Consider the following 20,380-nt stretch of genomic DNA (forward strand, 5'->3'; position numbering starts at 1 on the left):
TGAATTGCTTCATGGGACATATGAGGCTGTTCATATTGTCTAGGGACAATGTCTGCTTTGTCTTTTTTTCTGTAAGAAAAATGATTTCTTTAAAGCATTAGATACCATGTTTTATAATGCATATTAAAATGCTTTTCTTTTGATAAAATATGAGTTCTATGACGTTAACATCCATATAACGGACATTACACATGTAAAATGTATTTCCTTCTAAAGGCTTTATGTTTATAGCTGTGTAGATAGCCAGTCTGCATAGAAATGTGTGAATAATCTGGGGAATGTTTTCCTTCCAGTGGTTTGGGAACCTGGTCACTATGGAATGGTGGAATGATCTTTGGCTCAATGAGGGATTTGCCAAGTTTATGGAGTTTGTGTCTGTCAGTGTGACTCATCCAGAACTGAAAGTTGTAAGAAGTATTTACTTATTATTTTTTACATTTTAGGTTAGTCTGTTGTTTTGTTCAGTGTTTCTGGAAAATATTTACTGAGCTTTGATGACAGAATTCATAGGTTAATAACTTCCTTGGGAGTTTATATATGAATTATGTTCCCAAAATGCTAGTGAACTTTCAAGATATATATCACAAATGCTTATTTCCAAATAAATTGTGAATCTATGATTGTTGTAAAATTATACTAAATTTTGTCCTCCTTTAATATCAGAGAACTAGAAATAATGACAGCCTGTCTGTTCTGTATCATTTCCCCAACCATCAGGTTGCTCACTGAAGTATTAGCTACAGATTGCTATTTCAGTAGAATTCTACTTGCCAAATCAAATAAATTATGCTTAAGGTAACTGCACACTTGATTATATGTGAACCTAGACTCATGGGTCACAGATTTAATGCTTTGGAACCTCTATATGTTATTTTAAAAGTCATGTGTTTAACTTGTGAAAATCACATGCAGTAAAATTTTTAAAAAACTATGTAAACTTTATGTAAAAAAATTCTTTATTCTTCTATAATGATTTCAATGTTTCATATTCATCTTCCTATACACATAATTTATACATAGTTATAATTATTACACTATAATAGATCATAAATGTTTGTCTATGTTTCCACATAATCTTTAAAAATGATTAGGTAGGCGTATTATTCTATTGGTTAATAGGCCATAATAATCAGGTTATAGTTGGAATTTGTCCTCTTCCATTATTTTTCTTTCACTACATGCATTTAAAGCTAAATTTCTTAGCTTTAAAATAATATAGGCTGATTGGAAATGTTGAAATTATTATACGTTTTAGTTTATTTTTTTTGTTGTTGTTTTTTGTTTTTTTTTTTGGCTAAAGGCATAATGGTTTGTTTTTAAATTAATATGAACTTTTCTTTATTCTAAAGTGATAAGTAAATATTTAAGATGAGGGAAATTTAAAATGTTTACCTAAAACCATTGTTTCTTAGATGGTCTTTAGAAGATAGTAATTCTATTTTATTTTGTAAATTCTAGAAATATAGACTATATTGGACCAGAAATTTGAAGTATAAATCTGTTGCCCCAGATCAAGCTATCCTCCTTTTATATTTTTCATCTACATGTAAATCATAACTGATGTGTCTTTGTTCGGTCTCAATAGGAAGAATATTTCCTTGGCAAGTGTTTTAATGCAATGGAGGTAGACGCATTGAATTCCTCACACCCTGTGTCCACACATGTGGAGAATCCTGCTCAGATTCGGGAGATGTTTGATGAGGTTTCTTATGATAAGGTAAAAATGGACTGTAAGGGTGCGGTTTGGACACTAAAATTTATAAATGCTGGGGTGGAGAGGTTATAGCTAGGGTTGTGGGGTGACTGTCCCTTCAAAAGGAGCAATCCAGATTCATTGCCTTCTGTTCTGAACTGAGCTGGCTGGAGTTCACCGTTTAAGTCTAACTTGCAATTTGTCTCATAATCCTAAATATTAAATTTTGGTAAATGCTTTATTTACTCTGTTGTAAGTTGAAAATTCATGGCCTACCAAAACTCTGCCTTTTATTTATTACTAGAGGCCCAGTGCATGGATTCGTGCACTGGTGGGGTCCCTTGGCCTGGCTTGTGGGGATCGGGGCCGAAACCAGCTCTCCGACATCCCCCAAGGGGTCCCGGATTGCGAGAGGGTGCAGGTCAGGCTGAGGGACCCCATCGGTGCATGATCAGGGGTGGGGAGGGTCCGCAGGAGGGCTCCAGGGTGTGTCCAGCCCATTTCGTCCAGTCCCCATTGGCCGGACTCCAGCAGCAAGCTAACCTACCAGTCGGAGCATCTGCCCCCTGGTGGTCAGTGCGCGTCATAGCTACCAGTCAACCGGTCAAACAAACGGTCGCTTAGGCTTTTATATATAGAGATTCAACAAATAGGTCTTGATTGAGCATTGACTTTGTTCGAGGCAAAAATTCTTGCCCTTGTGTAGCTTAACATTCTAAGCCTTTAGGAATGGTGTACATTGTTGAGCTGCAAAGTATTGTCCTGCATAACGTGTTTAAAAACAGAATTGGAAATTGTTTCCAACATTCAATAATTGAAAGATTTTACATAAAAATCCAGATTTATGGCTTCTCTTGGGGGAGGGGGGAGGCTTCTGGTCACATGGGGCCCATATTTCCTTCCCTTGGCAACATAGGCTGCAGCTAAGTGATGGCTCCTTTATGAGGTCAGGTTTCTGCTTTTCCACTTTTCCCTCCCAATGTCACCATTTCTGTTGTCTTCTCACTGAGGCGGAAAATATGTCATTTATCATTGTGCTTGGTTGTTGTTTTGTTTGTCGCAAACAGAAAAGTATTTCTTGCTTGGATGTTTTTATAATAGTGCAGGGGAGATAAAAAAAATCAAACGGGTATAAACAAACACATAGATCAATGGAACAGAATAGAGAGTCCAGAAATAAAGTACACATAAGTGGTCAACTTATGATAAAGGAGCCAAGAATATACCATTGGGAAAGGACAGTCTCTGTAATAAATGGTGTTGGGAAAACTGGACTCATATCTTATACCATTCACAAAAATTAACACAAAATGGATTAAAGACTTAAATGTAAGACCTTAAATATAAAAATCTTGAAAGAAAACATGGGAGGATAGCTCCTTGACAGGGGTCATGGCAATATTTTTTTTGTACTTGACACCAAAAGTACAAGCAACAAAAGCAAAATCAAGTGGGACTACAATAAACTAAAAAGCTTCTGCACAGCAGAAGAAACAAAATGAAAAGGCCACATGTAGAATGGGAAAAATATTTGAAAATCATGTATCTAATAAGGGGTTAGAATACAAAATATATAAAGGACTTATACAACTCAGTAACAAAACCAATCTGATTTTAAAAAGGGCAGACAATAGTGTGGTGAAGGCCGGGGGTGGGGAGTGGGAGCAGGCTAGAAGGGGTCAATGGGGGAAAAATGGGACATCTGTAATACTTTCAACAATAAAAACTTTTTTAAAAAAATGGGCAGAGGAACTGAATAGAAATTTTACAAAGAAGACATACAGATGGCCAACAGGTACATGAAAAGATGCTGAACTTCACTAATCATCAGGGAAATGCAAATCAAAACCACAATGAAATATCACCGCACACCTGTTAGAATGGCTACTATGAAAAAGATAAATGTTGGCAAGGATTTGGAGGAAAGGGAACCCTTGAATACCGGTGGGATTGTACATTGGTGCAGCCACTATGGACAACATGTAGAGGTTCCTCAAAAAATTAAAAATAGGACTACCATATGATCCCGTAATTTCACTTTTGTGTATTTATCCAAGGAAAATGAAAACACCTAAAGATATATGCGCTCTCATGTTCACTGCAGCATTACTTGCTATAGCCAAGATAAGGAAACAACTAAATATCCATTGATGGATGAATGGATAAAGGGTGTGTAGTGCGTGTGCACATATCCTATACTAGAGGCCCGGTGCATGAATTCGTACACAGGTGGGGTCCCTCGGCCTGGCTGGCAATCGGGGCTGAGCAGGGCTGTCTAGCCCAGTCCAATCAGGTCTGATCAGGGCCAGCCAGCCAGCCCGGGGGTGGGACCGCAGGAGTTGGCTGGCTGCGGGAGGTTGGCTGTGGAAGCACACTGACCACCAGGGGGCAGCTCTGTGTTGAGCATCTGTCCCCTGGTGGTCTGTGCATGTCATAGGGACTGGCCAACCGGTCTTAACGATCACTTAGGCTTTTATATATAGAGATAATAAAAGCCTAATATGCAAATTGTCCCCTCGGGAGTTTGACCGCTTGCTATGACATGCACTGACCACCAGGGGGCGGCGTGGAATGAAGGAAGGCCCCAGCCAGCAGCCGACAGCTGGCAGCTGGGGGAAGGAAGGCCCCAGCCGGCCCTGATTGCCGGCCAGGCCTAGAGACCCTACCTCTGTACGGATTTTGTGCACTAGGCCTGTAGAATGTATATACACTGAGTGGCCAGATTATTATGATCTCTGAACGCATAATAATCTGGCCACTCAGTGTAGACTGACCACATAGTTAGGATTTTAAAATAAGCTTTTTCCATGTATAAGAACTGCATTGTGGGTAGTTAGAAAGAAGCAGAGGACTTACTAGCCAGAGGCTGGGAGCCACTATCTCCTGGTCCCTTGACATATCAAGATTTGCAAGCTTTCCCTTATATATAAGTACACTGAGTGGCCCGATTATTATGCATTCAGAGATCATCATAATCTGGCCACTCAGTGTGTGTGTGTACACACACACACACACACACACACACACACATACACACACACACACACTGGAATATTATTCAGCCATAAAAAGAAAATCTTGCTATTTCTGACATGGATGGACCTTCAGGGCTTTATGCTAAGTGAAATAAGTGAGAGACAAATGCTGTATGATCTCACTTGTATGAGGAATCTTTAAAAAAAAGAATAAAAACAACCAAGCTCATAGAGAACAAATTGGTGGCTGCCAGAGATGGGGGAGGGGATCTGGGCAAAATAGATGAAGGGAGTCAGGAGGTATACACTTCTAATTATAAAAACGTCATGGGCCCTAACCGCTTTGGTTCAGTGGATAGAGTGTTGGCTGCAGACTCAAGGGTCCCAGGTTCGATTCTGGTCAAGGGCATGTACCTTAGTTGTGGGCACAATCCCCAGTGGGCGGTGTGCAGGAGCAGCTGATTGATGTTTCTCTCTCATCAATGTTTCTAACTCTCTATCCCTCTCCCTCTCTGTAAAAAAATCAATAAAATATATTTAAAAAACAAACAAACATAAAAAAGTCACGGGATGTAATATACAGCATGGTGACAGTAGTTAATGATGTATTGCATATTTGAAAGTTGCTAACAGTAGATCTTAAGTCTTCATCACAAGAAGATAATTTTGTAACTATATGTGTTAATGAATGTTTACTAGACTTATTGTGATTATTTTGCAATATATGCAAATATCAAATCATGTTGTACACCTGAAACTAATATAATGCTATGTCATTATCTTCTATATATATAAAAGGCTAATATGCAAAGTGTCCCCTTGGGAGTTCGACCAGGAGACCGGAAGTTCAATCACTTGCTATGACGTGCGCTGACTACCAGGGGGCGGCGCGGAATGAAGGAAGGCCCCGGCTGGCAGCCGGAAGGCCCCGATAGGCCCTGATCGCCGGCCAGGCCTAGGGATCCTACCTGTGCACAAATTTCATGCACCGGGCCTCTAGTATTTCAATAAAATAAGTACCAGTCCTATTGGCAGGGATATGTACTTCATGTAGAAATTTGGGGATCCACGCTTTGCCTATTTTGTGACCCCACCATTCCCTACAGCCAAAGGGAGAGGGAGACTACCTCTACCTTGAAGGGACCTAGGAAATTCTTCCAGAAAAGGAGACTTTTAAAAGAATTACTCCAAAATAAAGTGTGATGGTGGATTAGATTGAGGAAGTATAGTTAACACTTATTTATATTGTTTTTTTCAGGGATCTTGTATTCTGAATATGCTAAGAGATTATCTTAGTGCCGATATATTTAAACGTGGTATTGTACATTATCTCCAGACATATAGTTATAAAAACACAAAGAACGAGGACCTGTGGAACAGTATGGCAAGTGTGAGTATGTTTTTGTGTATCCATGCGTCTGGGATTGACAGGCTTATTATCATTTTGGGTGTTTGTTTTTTCTGTATCATATTAATCCCTCTGAGAAGAATCATGAGGGTTTTCTACAGGCCTGCCTGAGAGTGACGTGTATATTTTCGGTTTTTAGATTTGCCCTACAGACAGCACACAAAGGATGGAGGGCTTTTGCTCTAGGGGTCAACATTCATCTTCATCCTCAGTAAGTTTTTACATCTGTACACGGTACCCCTCTTCGCATTCTTTTCCACCACAGCCTTTGAAGGTCGGCTCTGTGCCAGACTCTCTGAGGTCCTCGATTATATCACCCTCACTCTTGATAAGACTGCATTTAAACCATACCAGACTGACAGCCTTTTACAATTTTTAAAAAGTTATCTACACAAGGGAGTTGCATAGCCTTCTTTGGTAACACGTCTCACTGATACTAATTTCTTCAGCTTCACTCTCGGTCAAGCAGTGAATTTATGACAGGTTTCTGTGAGAGTTAGGGCTTTATCAGTCAGGCTATGTCGATCATTTCCAGAGCTCTTCATTTGGAAGGAAACAGATAATGGCAGTGAGCATTCCTGAGCACTTACTCCGCGTCAAGCACGTGCTACGCACTTATGTGCATTACCGCCTTTACTCTTCAGTCAGCCTATGAGTGGGGCACTATTATCCCTATTTTTACAGATGTGAATATGAAATCCAAAGGCATGTGGTTAGTAAATTATAGAGCTGGGATTTGAATTTAGTTCTAACTTGTGTTTTTAACCAATAAGCTATAAAGAATTCAAAAAAAGAAATCTGAATCACAAAACAGTCTACATCTCTGCTTATCTGGACTTCTGGACTATTTTCCTAGGTGGCTATGGATTAGTCTGGAGATTTAACAGAATTTCATCCATCATATTTTTATTTTCTTGGCTTGTTTGTTTTTAGAGGCAGCTTTCTTCAGAAGTTTGTAGTTTAGTTCTGTAGCATATTTTATCCTTTTACTTTAAATATTTCTTAAAAGCTTTTCTTAGTATCAAAGAAAATATCCTCTTTTGAGTTCATGATTGCTGTGGAGTGTGGGCCATCTGGGTGTTATCGCTTTGGGCTTTGGAAGTACAGGCTCTTGAACACTTTCCCCCACCTGCTTGTCTGAGAGCCAGCATCATTGTGTAGGTGTTGCACACCTGGCCACTTTCCCTTCTCTACTTTCATTCATTCATTCATTCATGCACATGCCTACTTTGTGCCCGGGGCCACGCCCAAGGTATGCCCAGTAGAACCAGATATGGTACCTGTTCTCAAGACACATGTGTAGAGAAAGAGAACAAGAAGTAACTGTCAGTGCTTTCATGGACCATGTGCTGTGGTTGGAGACAGTGGGAAAGGGAGCAGGGCAGGGGCTGGGAGCAGAGGAGGGATGAGAAGGAGCTTCACAGGGGAGGTGGCCACTGATAGCAGCTCCGTCTGTGAGCAAAAGCTCAGGTTCTGCCTTTTTTTAGTTGGGTCTAAGTGGGTCATGCATCTGTGTTTTTCTGTATAAACCAGCACTGGCACCAGGAAGGCCTTGATGTGAAAACCATGATGAACACCTGGACGCTGCAGAAGGGCTTTCCCCTGATAACTGTCACAGTGAAAGGGAGGAACGTCCACCTGAAGCAAGAGCACTATATGAAAGGCTCTGAAGGCAGCCCAGAGTCTGGGTAAGGGGCCCTGAGGAAAACTCACTTGGTTGCTTCGGTAACATCTGCCTTGTAGGATAAAACCTTATTTTTGAAGTAGTGCCCTTTATTGCTAAAATATTTCAATCAAATCTGCCTATCCTATGAAGTTGACTTATACACCACCATCTCCCCAGGAGGATGAAGGTGGCTCTAAACCTTGGTTCATCTCGGTGAAGCTGATGATGTATAATTACCATGTTTTGTACTTTGATGGGATGCTGATGTCCAGTTATTAGCTTGTAATAAGCTCTGATCTAAGTAACTGTCACTAAATTACAATAGTGCCTGGAAATTACAATTTCTGGGAATTAGGAGAGTCTCAATTCTTTTCTTTGGGAAGCCTGAGTTGGATCCTGGAACTTGTTTGCCAGATTAACAGGACAGAAGGACATCACTGGAAATGACACACTGCAGCTTGACTGGCCCTAGATGGCCACTATTTTAAAAACATTTTGTTTCAAAATAATTTTACACTTAATAGAGAAGTTGTAAGAAGAGTGCAAAGAATTCCCATGTATTTTTAACCCCGATATATGTTAACTTCTTACCACATTTCTCTCTCTCTGTAAGTAAAGATATGCTTTCTCTATATTTATCTCTCTCTTCATATATGCCATATATATGTGTGTATATTATATACATGGCTTTCCCCTGTTTGAGAGTAATTTGGAGACATGATAACCCTTTACCTCAAAATCCTTTAGTGTGGTATTTTTTAAAAGACAAGAACATTCACTTATATAACTATAGCACAGTTGTCAAAATTATGAAATAAATTTAATGAAATGCTATTATCTAATCTAAACCTTATTTAAGTTTTTCCAATTGTCCTAATAATGTCTTTGTAGCAAAAGAAAAAAAAATATTCTGATTCAGGCAGGATTCAGTATTAGGGTCACATTGTGTTAACTGTCACATTTCTTTAGTCCTTTTTCTCTGAAATTGCTCCTCAGTCTTTGTCTTTTTTGACCTTGACATTTTTTAAGAGTACAGGCCAGTTATGTTATGGAATGTCCTCCAGCTTGGTTTTCTGCTGTTTCTTCATGATCAGATTCAGTTTATGCATCATTAGTAGGAATTCCATAGAAGTGATGTGTTCTTCTTAGTGTATGATTTAGGAGGCACATGATGTCAATTTGTGTCATTACTAGTGGTCACGGTTTTTAAGTTCGGCTCTGTGAGCTCCCAGCCAATCACTGTAAAGGCTGTCAGGGCTCGCTTGGGCCCCAATTCCTAACTCTACTTAAGGAGCCTGAGAAGGATGAATAGTGTGGCCTGAAAAACAGGATAGGGGTGTTTTGATCTCTTGTCTATAGCAGCTTTGGTACCATTCTTTCTTAAACTAGCCAGTGCCTGGCGCATGATAGGTGATTTAATAACTGCTTGTTCAGTTGAATCAACAAATGATCAATTCATCCTCCTTTCTTTTAGGTACCTGTGGCATGTTCCATTGACATTCATCACCAGCAAATCAGAATCGGCCCAGAGATTTTTGCTGAAGACAAAAACAGGTAATTTGTTGGGGGAAATGCAAGAAGGAACTATAGAAATGTGCAAGAAGGAACTATAGAAATGTGCAGGATTTAGATACCACCTTTCTTTTGCTATTTATCTTGGTTAAAACAAAAAGGACCAGGTCCACCTTTATCTTCAGCAGATCTCTGGCTTTCATTTTCTAGTGAAGACTATAGGTTGAAAATCCTATCTGGTTGCAAAAAAGGCCAGTATCTTGCCAGATAGAGATTAAAACAGTTGATTTATGTAATGATAAAGAGAAGGGATTACGAGTGAAAAATCCCCATTACTTTAACGTTGCTGGGTTATATCGTATGTATGGCCTGAAACATGGCTGCATTCTTCTCATCGATCTATAAATCTCACGAAATTGGTGCCTAAAACTAGTGTTGGCTTTTGTCAATGGGGATGTTGTTTTTTTTTGTTTTCTAAAAGAAACTTGTTCAATATGAAACTCATTTCAGTATTAAACTTGCCTGTAGTTTCGTGGTCTAGTCTCTGATCAGAAAAGCTTTCATCCGTCAAGAGAGAAAATAGAGCTATGATTTATTTTATTTGCTCTAGATGTGCTCATCCTCCCAGAAGAGGTGGAATGGATCAAATTTAACGTGGGAATGAATGGCTATTACATTGTGCATTATGAGGATGATGGATGGGATTCTTTGACTGGCCTTTTACAGGGAACGCACACAGCAATCAGCAGTAATGATCGGGCCAGTCTCATTAACAATGCATTCCAGCTTGTCAGGTAATACACGCTCTTCAGAGTCTTGGTTTATTTCTGAAAGCAGCTGTTATCACTCAAATTCTTGATTTATAAAGATGAAAATGATTGATTGCTAACAAGAAGTTGAAGGGTGTTTTCCCTTGAGTTCTTCTAACAATCCAAGGTTGCTTGTAGCCGTATGGTTAACCTCCTGTCTGTGTCTGCTGAGTCAGGTAAAGGAAGGCATCTGTATTTAACCTTTTTCATTAATAACTATGATCACATGGAGGCAAAAGTGTAGAAAATCAGGAGATCTACTCCCTGGAGAAGCTCCTTGGCTGGTTTCTAAAGAGTTGTCCTGTGGCTTTCTCTGGCCCTGGCCCTGCTTTACCAGATCTGGTTCCTCCCCCATTGGTTTTAAAGGGGTTTCCATCCACCCCTGCTCACACTCAGATTCCTGAACTTCACAGCCTCTTAATGGAATACAGCTCATAAAATGCTGCCCAAACAAATGACCTTTGAGCTGTTGAGTGTTTACTCTGATTTTTGCCCCATGACAATGGTTATTAAGGAAATAGTCTGCAAGACAAAAACTTACACTTCCTCAGTATTTAGGCAGAACAGAAGGCCTAAGGGGAATCACTCAGATAGAAAGGAATAATTTATAATTCTCCTCATACCCCATGTCCTCTGCTCTAAATGTCAAGTTCTTCCTCATCGGGGCCTCTTGAGGTGAAAAGTAGCAATAGGGGATAAAGATAGGGGGTGCTTAGCCAGCTGTTTCCGCATGCCTACAAATATTCCCCTCTGTAGCATACTGCTGCTTAAATCTTAGAGGATCTTGTGTTTATGAGCATATACCTTACCTCTGAGGCTTTTAGCATCAACCCTCTATAACGAAGGGTTTTTATCCATATTCAGTTCTGTTGGAATGGAGAAGAGGATGTGTTGACTCCAGAGACTTACAATGTCAACTGAGTGGCAGTCTCTCCAATTAGGTTCCTGAAGGATCTGTGATCAAAATCCCGATTAAAGATCAGCACGCAGTCCAACGTTTCGTAGAGGAACAGACCCTGCCCTGCTTTTTGTCTTAACCACAAGTTAGCCCTAGCTCTGCTGTGTTTGAGCAACTCCCTCCACCGTGCAAACATGCCGATGTTGTGTTATTTATGATGGAAAAGATACTAATAGAAAGATCCTTATTTATGAGGGGCATTAATAACTGTTTGAATTTTTTGCTGGTAGATTGTTAAAATATTTTTTGAAACAAAAAGTTGATTTCCTAAGTTTTCTTTTAAACCTCTCACCATGGTGTCTCCTGACCAGCATTGGAAAGCTACCAATTGAAAAAGCCTTGAATTTAACCCTGTACTTGAAACATGAAACAGAAATTATGCCTGTGTTCCAAGGTTTGAATGAGCTGATACCTATGTATAAGTTAATGGAGAAAAGAGATATGAATGAAGTGGAAATTCAATTCAAGGTAAAAGCCTGAAATAAACTGAGTGGTTACCTAAGTGGTTTGCTTTTATATGGGTGTGCAAGAATTCTTACTGTCGTGTGTGTGTGTGTGTGTGTGTGTGTGTGTGTGTAAATATATATATATACATATATTTATATATATCAGTATATATTAAAGAAAAGTAAATAAAAATTAACTCAGTATTTGGATTAACTAGCAAATATATTTGGTTTTATTTTAGCACTAAAAGTAGACATGGGACTATGAGACTCCGTACTTAATTTTCATGGATTTCTTATTCCCTTCCTTTTGCAAATTCTTTAATTCATTTTACTTCTGTATTATGATGGCTGCTATTAAGATTTTCTGGGACTCAGGTACTTGGAGAAGAAGTACAAAGTTGTTATTTTTTGGCAAAAGGTCATGAAGTTCCATTGTAAAATTTGCCTTCAAAATGTAGTCATATAAACTCTGTTAGTTTATTTTTTTAAGTGGCCGTTTATCTTGATTTTAAGTAGATAAACATATATTTATAAAAGATTGTTATGCAAATACTAAAATAGTTCATCATTTCTTGTGTCTGACAACTTCTATAATGAAACCAGAGGCCTGGTGCACAAATTTGTGCACGGATGGGGTCCGGCCAGACTGGGAAGAGATATGGCGGTCGGCCATCTGGCCCCGCCCCCTGACCGAACTCCCAGTCGAGGGGACAATTTGCATATTAGCCTTTTATTATATAGGATATAAACAGAACTGCATGGTTTTAGAAATAAAAGAGTTGTTATTACACTTTGTAAAATATCCCCCCTCACCTGAGTGTACTGGATTACATAAAACATGCGGGGACCTGGGACTGTACTGCTGACAGCATGGCTTTCCCTCAGGGCTTTCTCATCGGGCTGCTGAGGGGCCTCATTGACAATCAGACATGGACCGACGATGGCTCTGTCTCAGAGCGAATGCTGCGGAGCCAGCTCCTCCTCCTTGCCTGTGTGCGCAAGTATCAGCCCTGCGTGCAGAGGGCAGAAGGCTACTTCAGAGCGTGGAAAGAAACCGATGGAGATTTGAGGTCTGTCCTTAGCAAACAGCTAGTTCGTTCATGAAAGGGGTGCCTTTCTATCATTGCTGCTACATGTTGGGAGCAAAACCAACTACAAAAAGCCTCCCTGGCCTCCCTTTTTAGGAAAATAAATTACTTTTTAAGATTTATCTGTCTATCTCTCAACTTGCAGTAATGCTAGGAGAGAACTTCTATGCACAAAATTCAAATATCTGGAGAGTTAGAATGGGATTAGAATAGTTCCCACTTTATGCAGCCAAGGGTACAAAACCTACCAGAACTGAGAAAGCCACACTGCCAGGAACAGAGGCAATGCCTCTCGCAGTAGTTTCTTTGGGTCTCCAAAGTCCCTGACAGGAGGCGCATAGTAGTTGCTGATGCTGCCTAAGTACAGTTCTTCCTCTATTTGGAAAACTAATTCTCACTCTACTTAGGTATATCTGGGTATTAAATCCCATCTGGGGAAACATTAAGCCCATAGAAAGACATGCTTATAAGTGGTGGTCCTATTGGATTCCAGTATTTGTTCATGGGTTACATCTTGAGTCTAGTTTGAAACTCTTCCTTTTAGCTTGAAAAGTGACCACCTACTGGGAGTCACCCAGTGTCATTAAAGTGTGTTAGACACATAGGTACTTGTGAAAGTGGCATTTCATGTTAACATTTTTGAGAAGACTACTCACAACTGAATTTTAGATATTTTTTCTTGCCTCTTTCAAAAAATTTAACTGAAGGAAAGGTTATTTTTGTTTAGATTTCCAGGCTTCTCTGATCATGAGGTCATTTATCAGTTCATAATTGGTCATCATTCTGCATTCAAACACAGTTCCTACAACTCCGACTCTTGCCCATGTGCTCTTTCCCACAGGCTGCCCAATGATGTGACATTGGCAGTGTTTGCTGTGGGGGCCCAGACCAATGAAGGATGGGATTTTCTCTATCGTAAATATCAGTCTTCTCTGTCCAGTACCGAGAAAAACCAAATTGAATTTGCCCTCTGTATTAGCCAAAACAAGGAAAAGCTTCAGTGGTGAGTAATTCATTCGTGTTCATGTATGAACAAAGGAATTAATTTAGATCAGATCCTTCTCGCATCTATTTTTGTTCTTTTGACCAGGAATTGCCTATTCTGCTGGGAACATTTATATTAGTGGGGAGACAGCTAACAAGTATCTAATATATATATAAAAGCCTAAGCGACCGTTAGGACCAAAGGACCAGAACAACTGGTCGACCAGTCGCTATGACGTGCACTGACCACCAGGGGAAGACGCTCAATGCAGGAGCTGCCCCCTGATGGTCAGTGCACTCCCACAGCCAACCTCCTGTGGCCAGCTGGTGGTGTCAGCGTCTGGCATCCATTCGTTTTGTGCCTGGCCCAGTGACCATGGCTTCCTCTCCTGACCCTGCCGGGGCCTTTGGCTCCAGGCTGGGATGGGGAACTGACGGTGGGTGGTGGCAGACACGGCCCCTTTCCCAGGGGGGCCAAGGACTGGCTCCCTCCTCGGGGCCGGCGGCCAACCTCCCATGCCCTGTCCCTCCCTCCTGGCTGGCAGGCCCCGATCGGCCTGCCGCCCGCCCGCCACAGTGGTGGCGTGGCAGTAAGGGAAGGAGGAGGGGGCGAGGCTGGGAACCATGCAGTGGTGGGTCACCTGCGTCCATTTCTTCCACGCCTGGCCTGGTGACTGTCACCTCCTTTCCTGACCCCGCTGGGGCTTTTGGGCCCTGGGCTAGGACGGGGAACCGGGGGGTGGGTGGCTGTGGACAAGGCCCCTTTCCCAGCAGAGCTGAGGGCTGGCTCCCTACTTTGGGCCGGTGGCCAACCTCCTGAGACAGCCAACCTCCCATGCCCCGTTCTTCACCCCGGCTGGCAGTCCCCGATTGGCCCATGCTCCCTCTCCCTGTCCCTCCCCGCCCCCTCCCCGGCTAGCAGGCCCTGATCGCCGGCCAGGCCTAGGGACCCTGCCCATGCACGAATTCATGCACAGGGCCTCTAGTGGTAAATAATTAGGGAGAAGCAGGTGTCATGAAAAATATTTAAAGGAGCATATATTTGTATATCTTTAAAATAACAAATTTAAAAACATCTACTTTCTTAGCTCCTCTTATGAGAAAATGAGAGTATATGTGAGAATGTGTATTGTGAATACTGTGCGTCAGTTTTATTGTTACATAGCTATAGCAAGTTTACCAGGGCTCTGGTTACCTATTTATCTTTTCGGTCTTTGTTACTGGCAGGCTGGCTTTAAGTTATTTTATGGAATAACTTTTTCATAACTTTTCCAGGGCATATTCATTGCTAACATGTCTTCTCTTAATCATTCTAGGTTACTAGACCAAAGTTTTAAGGGAGATGTAATAAAAACTCAAGAGTTTCCAGATATTCTTTACTCTGTTGGCAGAAACCCAGTGGGATATCCACTGGCCTGGCAGTTTCTGAGGGACAATTGGAATAAACTTACACAAAAGTAAGTAGTGCCAAAGATTGCTGTGCCTGGGGAAGTTCCTCAACCCAGCTATTTTTTTTAATTTGTAAAACAACAGTGGCCATCCAAAGGGGGTTTTTGACTGAAGCTAGAAAGTAGAGGTCCTTACAATATCCTTAGACAATACAAAACTCTTAATTCGTTGCTAGCCCGTGAATCTGGATAGTCAGGTTTTCTATTCCATCTGGAATAATCCCTTCCCGCACCCACTGACCTATTAGAAGTCTCCCGCTCAGTACCTTTGCTGATTTGCATCTGTTCTTATCTAATTTGTGTAGCATCACTACCTCTATCATTTTCTTTTGGGTACTTCATCTATTATTCACCTGTTGGTGTCTATTTTTTGCAACTAGATCTTATCCATTGGAGGGCAGGGATCATGTCTGTGTTTTCCATGCCTAACCAGTTTTTACTTAAATGCTATAACATAAGGGGCACTTAGAAATATATGTTGAAAGAAGGAATATTTCACAATATAATGCGACAGTTTCCTTTTCTAGGTTTGACCTTGGCTCGGCTTCCATAGCCCACATGGTGATGGGAACAACAAATCAGTTCTCCACAAGAGCACGGCTTGAAGAGGTAAAAAAAAAAAAAAAAAAAAAAATATATATATATATATATATATATATATATATATATATATATATATTTAAGCTTAAGTGACAATTAGCTAATAAGTATGGGGTAGACAAAATATTTTAAGGGTGTGATGAGTTAGCAATGAATCCTGACCCTTAGTAGATGTTCCTTTTGGGTGCTGTAGTGTTGTTAACATAAGCAAAAATCAGTTATGAATGAACTAGTAAAAACTGTGCCTCTTCCCAAACACATGAAGGAGCCCTAAGCCTGGCCATTACGAAGGTTAGAGCTTAAAGGCTCCTTTAGATATGGAATCCCTGTTTGGGATGATACAAGTGATCGTCGGAAGTATAAATAACTGAAGGGACCATCCAGCCATTATGAAAGAGGCAGGTCTGGAATCCAGGTTCTCCACTTCCAGGTTCATGATTTCCTGCTACTTATTTATATGCCATCTACTTTTCAGAAAGAATTTTAGGCAACTTGTAAGGTCCAGGTATAAAATAAATGTTAAAATAAAGAACAAAAAGCTGCATAATGGACAGAAAGAGGTAACTGTCTGAAGAATTTATGCAGAGGATAATTTATTGCATTCGAACTCTAACTTTATCACAGCTTCCTAGCAGTCAAGGAAAAATGAGAAAACAGTATGAGTTATCCTCATTGTCCAGTAAGAGGGAACTACAAAAGCATACTTTTTTCTGAGTCTTAAACTCTGAGGAATCGGATCAATGGGTTGTTTGTGGTGTCCCTTCTATGATAACGTTTTCTATAGTAAGGTCGTAGAACAAACTTTATGTGGTTTCAAAACTAGGCTGCGTTCAGATAAGATCTGAGTGCCAAATATTAATTTTTTAAGGAATAGTTTCATATGTAGTCTGGTTACACCATGATCCAGCTGGATATAGGAAGAGTGCTTTGAATATGCAAAAGAAATGTCACGTCCCCAGCCTCACCTGGGCTTGCAAAATTAACTTGCACATAATATCTCAAGCTTGACCTCCACTGAGGACTACAGCAGAGGTGTTCTGTGTGATGACCGGAGAGTTGTCCACAGGCTGGAACTAGCTAGATAGCTGTCCATAGACCAGATCTGTGGCAACAAAATATTCTATTCACTCACTTGTTCATTTGTTTTCTCATTAATTCATTCAAGACGTCCTACTCTTACTATATGGCAGGCTTGGTTTGGGGTTCTAGGGAATGAAGATGAACAGAATAGACAAAGCCCTTGCTCTCATGGAGCTTAAATTCTACCGGGGGAATGAGACAATTACAGACAAACCACCTTTGTCAGGTTGAAGATTGACTAAGGCAAGGTAAGGATAGAGAGTGCCTGGGGTGGGGAGTGGTGCTGTGTTTTATAGGATGATTCAGAGACGTTTCACTGGACATTAAAGGAAATGCAGGTATCTAGGAGGAGAGGGTTGTGTGCATAGGAAACATCAGGTGCACAAACTGAGGTAGGCCATGGGAATGAAGAAGCCTGAGATACTGTCATAATAGAGAACATCCTACTGCCTTTTAAAACATAGGAGTCCTCCTGAGCCCTTCTTTCCTCACATTAGTCCATCCCTGAGTCCTGCCGGCCCTCTCTGTGGCATATGCATCGTATCTCTGCGCTTCTCTCTGCCACTTACCCCATCCAAGCTTTTCTTACTTATTTATTTTTAGTCTGGTCTATAGTGATCACCTCCTAACTGGCCTCCCTCCTGCCACTTGCCATTAACCAAACCACTTTCCACATTTAAAACTGAATTGACCCCCTTCTTGTAACCCCACCTATTGTTCTTGCAATAAATCCCAAACCTCTCTTTCCTGTGTGCCCAAACTGGGATGAGCTGGCTCTTGTCCACCACTCCAGCCAGTTCTCACTTGCTCTCCTTGTTCACTCTCTCTCAATACTCCAGGCACTCGGCCTCCCCCTGCTCCTGGGCCACCAGCTATTTCTCTGATCTCAAAGGCTCTGCACTTTCTTCTCTGCCTGGCTTGCTCTTTCCCCAACTTTTCACTGGAAAGGCTCATTTTATCCTTTAGAGGTTCCAGCTCAAGGGTCACCTTTCCAGACCACTCTGTGTGTAGCAGGCCACCCCCTCCACAGTTACTGTCATAGCCCTAGTTCAGTGGTCGGCAAACTCATTAGTCAACAGAGCCAAATATCAACAGTACAACGACTGACATTTCTTTTGAGAGCCGAAAACCGACTTCTGCGCATGGGCCACGAAGTTTCAATCGCACTGTACGTGCGCGCCCGCACGTGGTATTTTGTGGAAGAGCCACACTCAAGGGGCCAAAGAGCCGCATGTGGCTCGCGAGCCGCAGTTTGCCGACCACTGCCCTAGTTTATTTCACAGTTTATAGTAATGAAAGTTTACTGCCTGTCTTCCAGGGAAACTGTAAGCTCCCTGAGCGTAGGGTGCTTGCTCTATTCACGGCCACATCCTCAGTTCTAGCACAGTAACCAAGGCAAGGGGTGAGTAAGTACCAATGTAAACAGGCATGACTAAATGGATGCGGTCGAAGCCCTGACACAGCTGGGTTTTAGGTTCTGGACCTTACCACATTCTGTAACCACATCCTCTGCAATGTAGAGATGGCCCTCATTTCACAAACGAGGAGACAGTCCCAGAGAAGTTAAATCATTTGCTCAAGGTCCAACAAGTTAGGATAAGCCTGTTTTTTCTATCCCTGTTTCATGCTTGTTGCACAGAAAATGTTCTCAAGGAGGCAGGTTTGAACCAAATACTCAGATGACATGCTGCGTTCCCCAAATCAGATCATATAGGAGAGAGACTTGGGGTCGTCAGAAAAAAATTTAAGAGCAAGTGTTAAAAACTGGTTTTGTTGCCAATCTTGTAGGTGTTCTTTAGTGGTATTATCGTGATGGGCTCCTTCAGGTTTAGACAGTTTGACCAAGGGGTAAGACTGTCGCTGAGGTGTGACTGTTGAGGAGTGCTCAGAGTGATTTTTTAGCTGAGTATCAATTAATCTTGAGTTCAGTGGGAAAGAAGGTTGAGTTGCAACTTGGGACAGAGAAGCAGTGTTTTCTAGGCTGCTGCAACAGGAGGCCATGCCTCTAAGCTCATTGAAAAGTTACACTGGGATAATTTTAACACAACCGTGCATCATGTAAAATTGGAATTTGGTCTTTTAAAAACCTATTCTGACCTCCCTCTTATTTTCAAACTTATGATATTATGGCATGGTGGGTTTTTTTTTTTTTTTCTTCTTAAGGAATTAACTGTCTGGAATCCATGCTGAATAAACAATACATCTTGGCCTAGACTTGCTTTTTGTCTGCAAAATCAAAAGTGGATGGATTAACGCTGTGAAAATTTATGGGAGAAGGTTAAGAACCCTTTAAGGTGAAACAGAGTAGCACAATGATCAATGGTGTGGCAAAGCCGGCCTATTCCTCCTGTGAGCTTACAGGGGTTCAGATGCCCAGCAATGAAACAACAAAAATATATGTTCGTGGAGATAGCCAAGAGTTTCTTATCACTTTAAAACCATGGGGAACTTTGTATGGATTTTATCTTAAGGGAACAATACCTGAATTGTGGATTCAGATAAAAACTTGGCAAAGTTTGGGGTATTACCACCATAACTTGCTAAGAACCCCATTCCCCACAGTGTTTCTATAATAACACACAAGGCCAGGTCCGTGGAGAAAGACTACACTTATGGGGTTGAAACTGTTTTGCTTGGCAAAGAAGACACTCTGCACATTCTGCTTTTTAGATACCATGTTTTAAAAAATTAAGTTAGCATCTGTGTGTCTATAACAGAATACACATTAAACAGACACACTCAATTAAACCTTAATTATAAAGTGGTAAACAGTGAAGTCTTTTAGAATCTGGCAACTGTGAACAAACTGAAAAACTGCAGAGAGAAAAAAACACACACACAACTTGACATCATGAGGCATGAGCTCATTTCATACAGCTTCAGTTTGTGTACATAATCGTATCCAGACACCTGGCACTGCCTTCTGTATAGAACTTTGACAAATGCTGGAATTTTGGCTTCAGTTTTCTTTTAACGAGCCTGGACTTGTATAATGTAATAAAGCAAAATTTTAAAAACTCATTTTTTTTTTCTCACAAGGTAAAAGGATTCTTCAGCTCTTTGAAAGAAAATGGTTCTCAGCTCCGTTGTGTCCAACAAACAATTGAAACCATTGAGGAAAACATACGTTGGATGGATAAGAATTTTGATAAAATCAGAGTGTGGCTCCAAAACCAAAATCTTGAACTGCTTTAACAATCCGTTTCCTTGTTGGTTCCTGTGATCTCTAATCACCTAAATTTTGTTGAATGTGAATACCTTCAACCTAGAGATGGCTGTTTGGGCTCCCCCCTGAAGATACCTCCTTTTTCTTTAACTTCTTACTCCTTTGACCGGTCCTGGAAAAGCCTGGCTGTTAATTTTTCCATCAATGGGTTATTTCTATTGTGTGTTTCATTTACAGGTGTTGCCTGCATTGTAAACCCAAGTGGCGGGTTTCTCTCTATTGAGGAGTAAAGTACCTTATTCTTATTTATTTTAGACTTAAGTCCCACAGTCTCCAAACCCTTCCCTCCCACGTTTGTCATTCAGAAACTGTTTTGTTAGTCTCCTTGGAACTCTGTGAACAGTGGGAACTACTGACAGTGACCATTTGTGTTTACCTTTTAGATATCATGTTTTAAAAAGATTAAGTTTGCATCTGTGTGTATATATGGAATGAATACACATTAAATAGACACACTCAAAGCCAGGATGTCTGATCTGCTTCT

At 40.9% G+C, this 20,380-nt stretch overlaps 1 protein-coding gene across 3 annotated transcripts in view; it reads left to right on the forward strand.

Moving 5' to 3' along the window:
* ERAP1 (endoplasmic reticulum aminopeptidase 1) overlaps positions 1-20,369 on the forward strand; it is a 37,418-nt gene extending 17,049 nt beyond the window's left edge. For 2 of the 3 annotated variants that reach the window (XM_080677916.1, XM_080677917.1), the window contains 13 exons: positions 294-407; positions 1,586-1,717; positions 5,927-6,058; positions 6,216-6,287; positions 7,610-7,764; positions 9,217-9,296; positions 9,865-10,048; positions 11,333-11,489; positions 12,356-12,540; positions 13,400-13,561; positions 14,859-14,999; positions 15,518-15,599; positions 19,710-20,369. In XM_080677916.1, coding sequence (XP_080534042.1) covers positions 294-407; positions 1,586-1,717; positions 5,927-6,058; positions 6,216-6,287; positions 7,610-7,764; positions 9,217-9,296; positions 9,865-10,048; positions 11,333-11,489; positions 12,356-12,540; positions 13,400-13,561; positions 14,859-14,999; positions 15,518-15,599; positions 19,710-19,865 — 1,752 coding nt within the window. In that variant the 3' untranslated portion in view covers positions 19,866-20,369. The remainder of the gene's footprint in view (positions 1-293; positions 408-1,585; positions 1,718-5,926; positions 6,059-6,215; positions 6,288-7,609; positions 7,765-9,216; positions 9,297-9,864; positions 10,049-11,332; positions 11,490-12,355; positions 12,541-13,399; positions 13,562-14,858; positions 15,000-15,517; positions 15,600-19,709) is intronic. The other variant, XM_080677918.1, reaches the window with a different exon arrangement.
* The last annotated feature ends 11 nt before the right edge of the window (positions 20,370-20,380 follow it).

This window comes from Plecotus auritus, assembly GCF_963455305.1.
Source record: "Plecotus auritus genome assembly, chromosome: 7".
Taxonomy (NCBI): Eukaryota; Metazoa; Chordata; class Mammalia; order Chiroptera; family Vespertilionidae; genus Plecotus; species Plecotus auritus.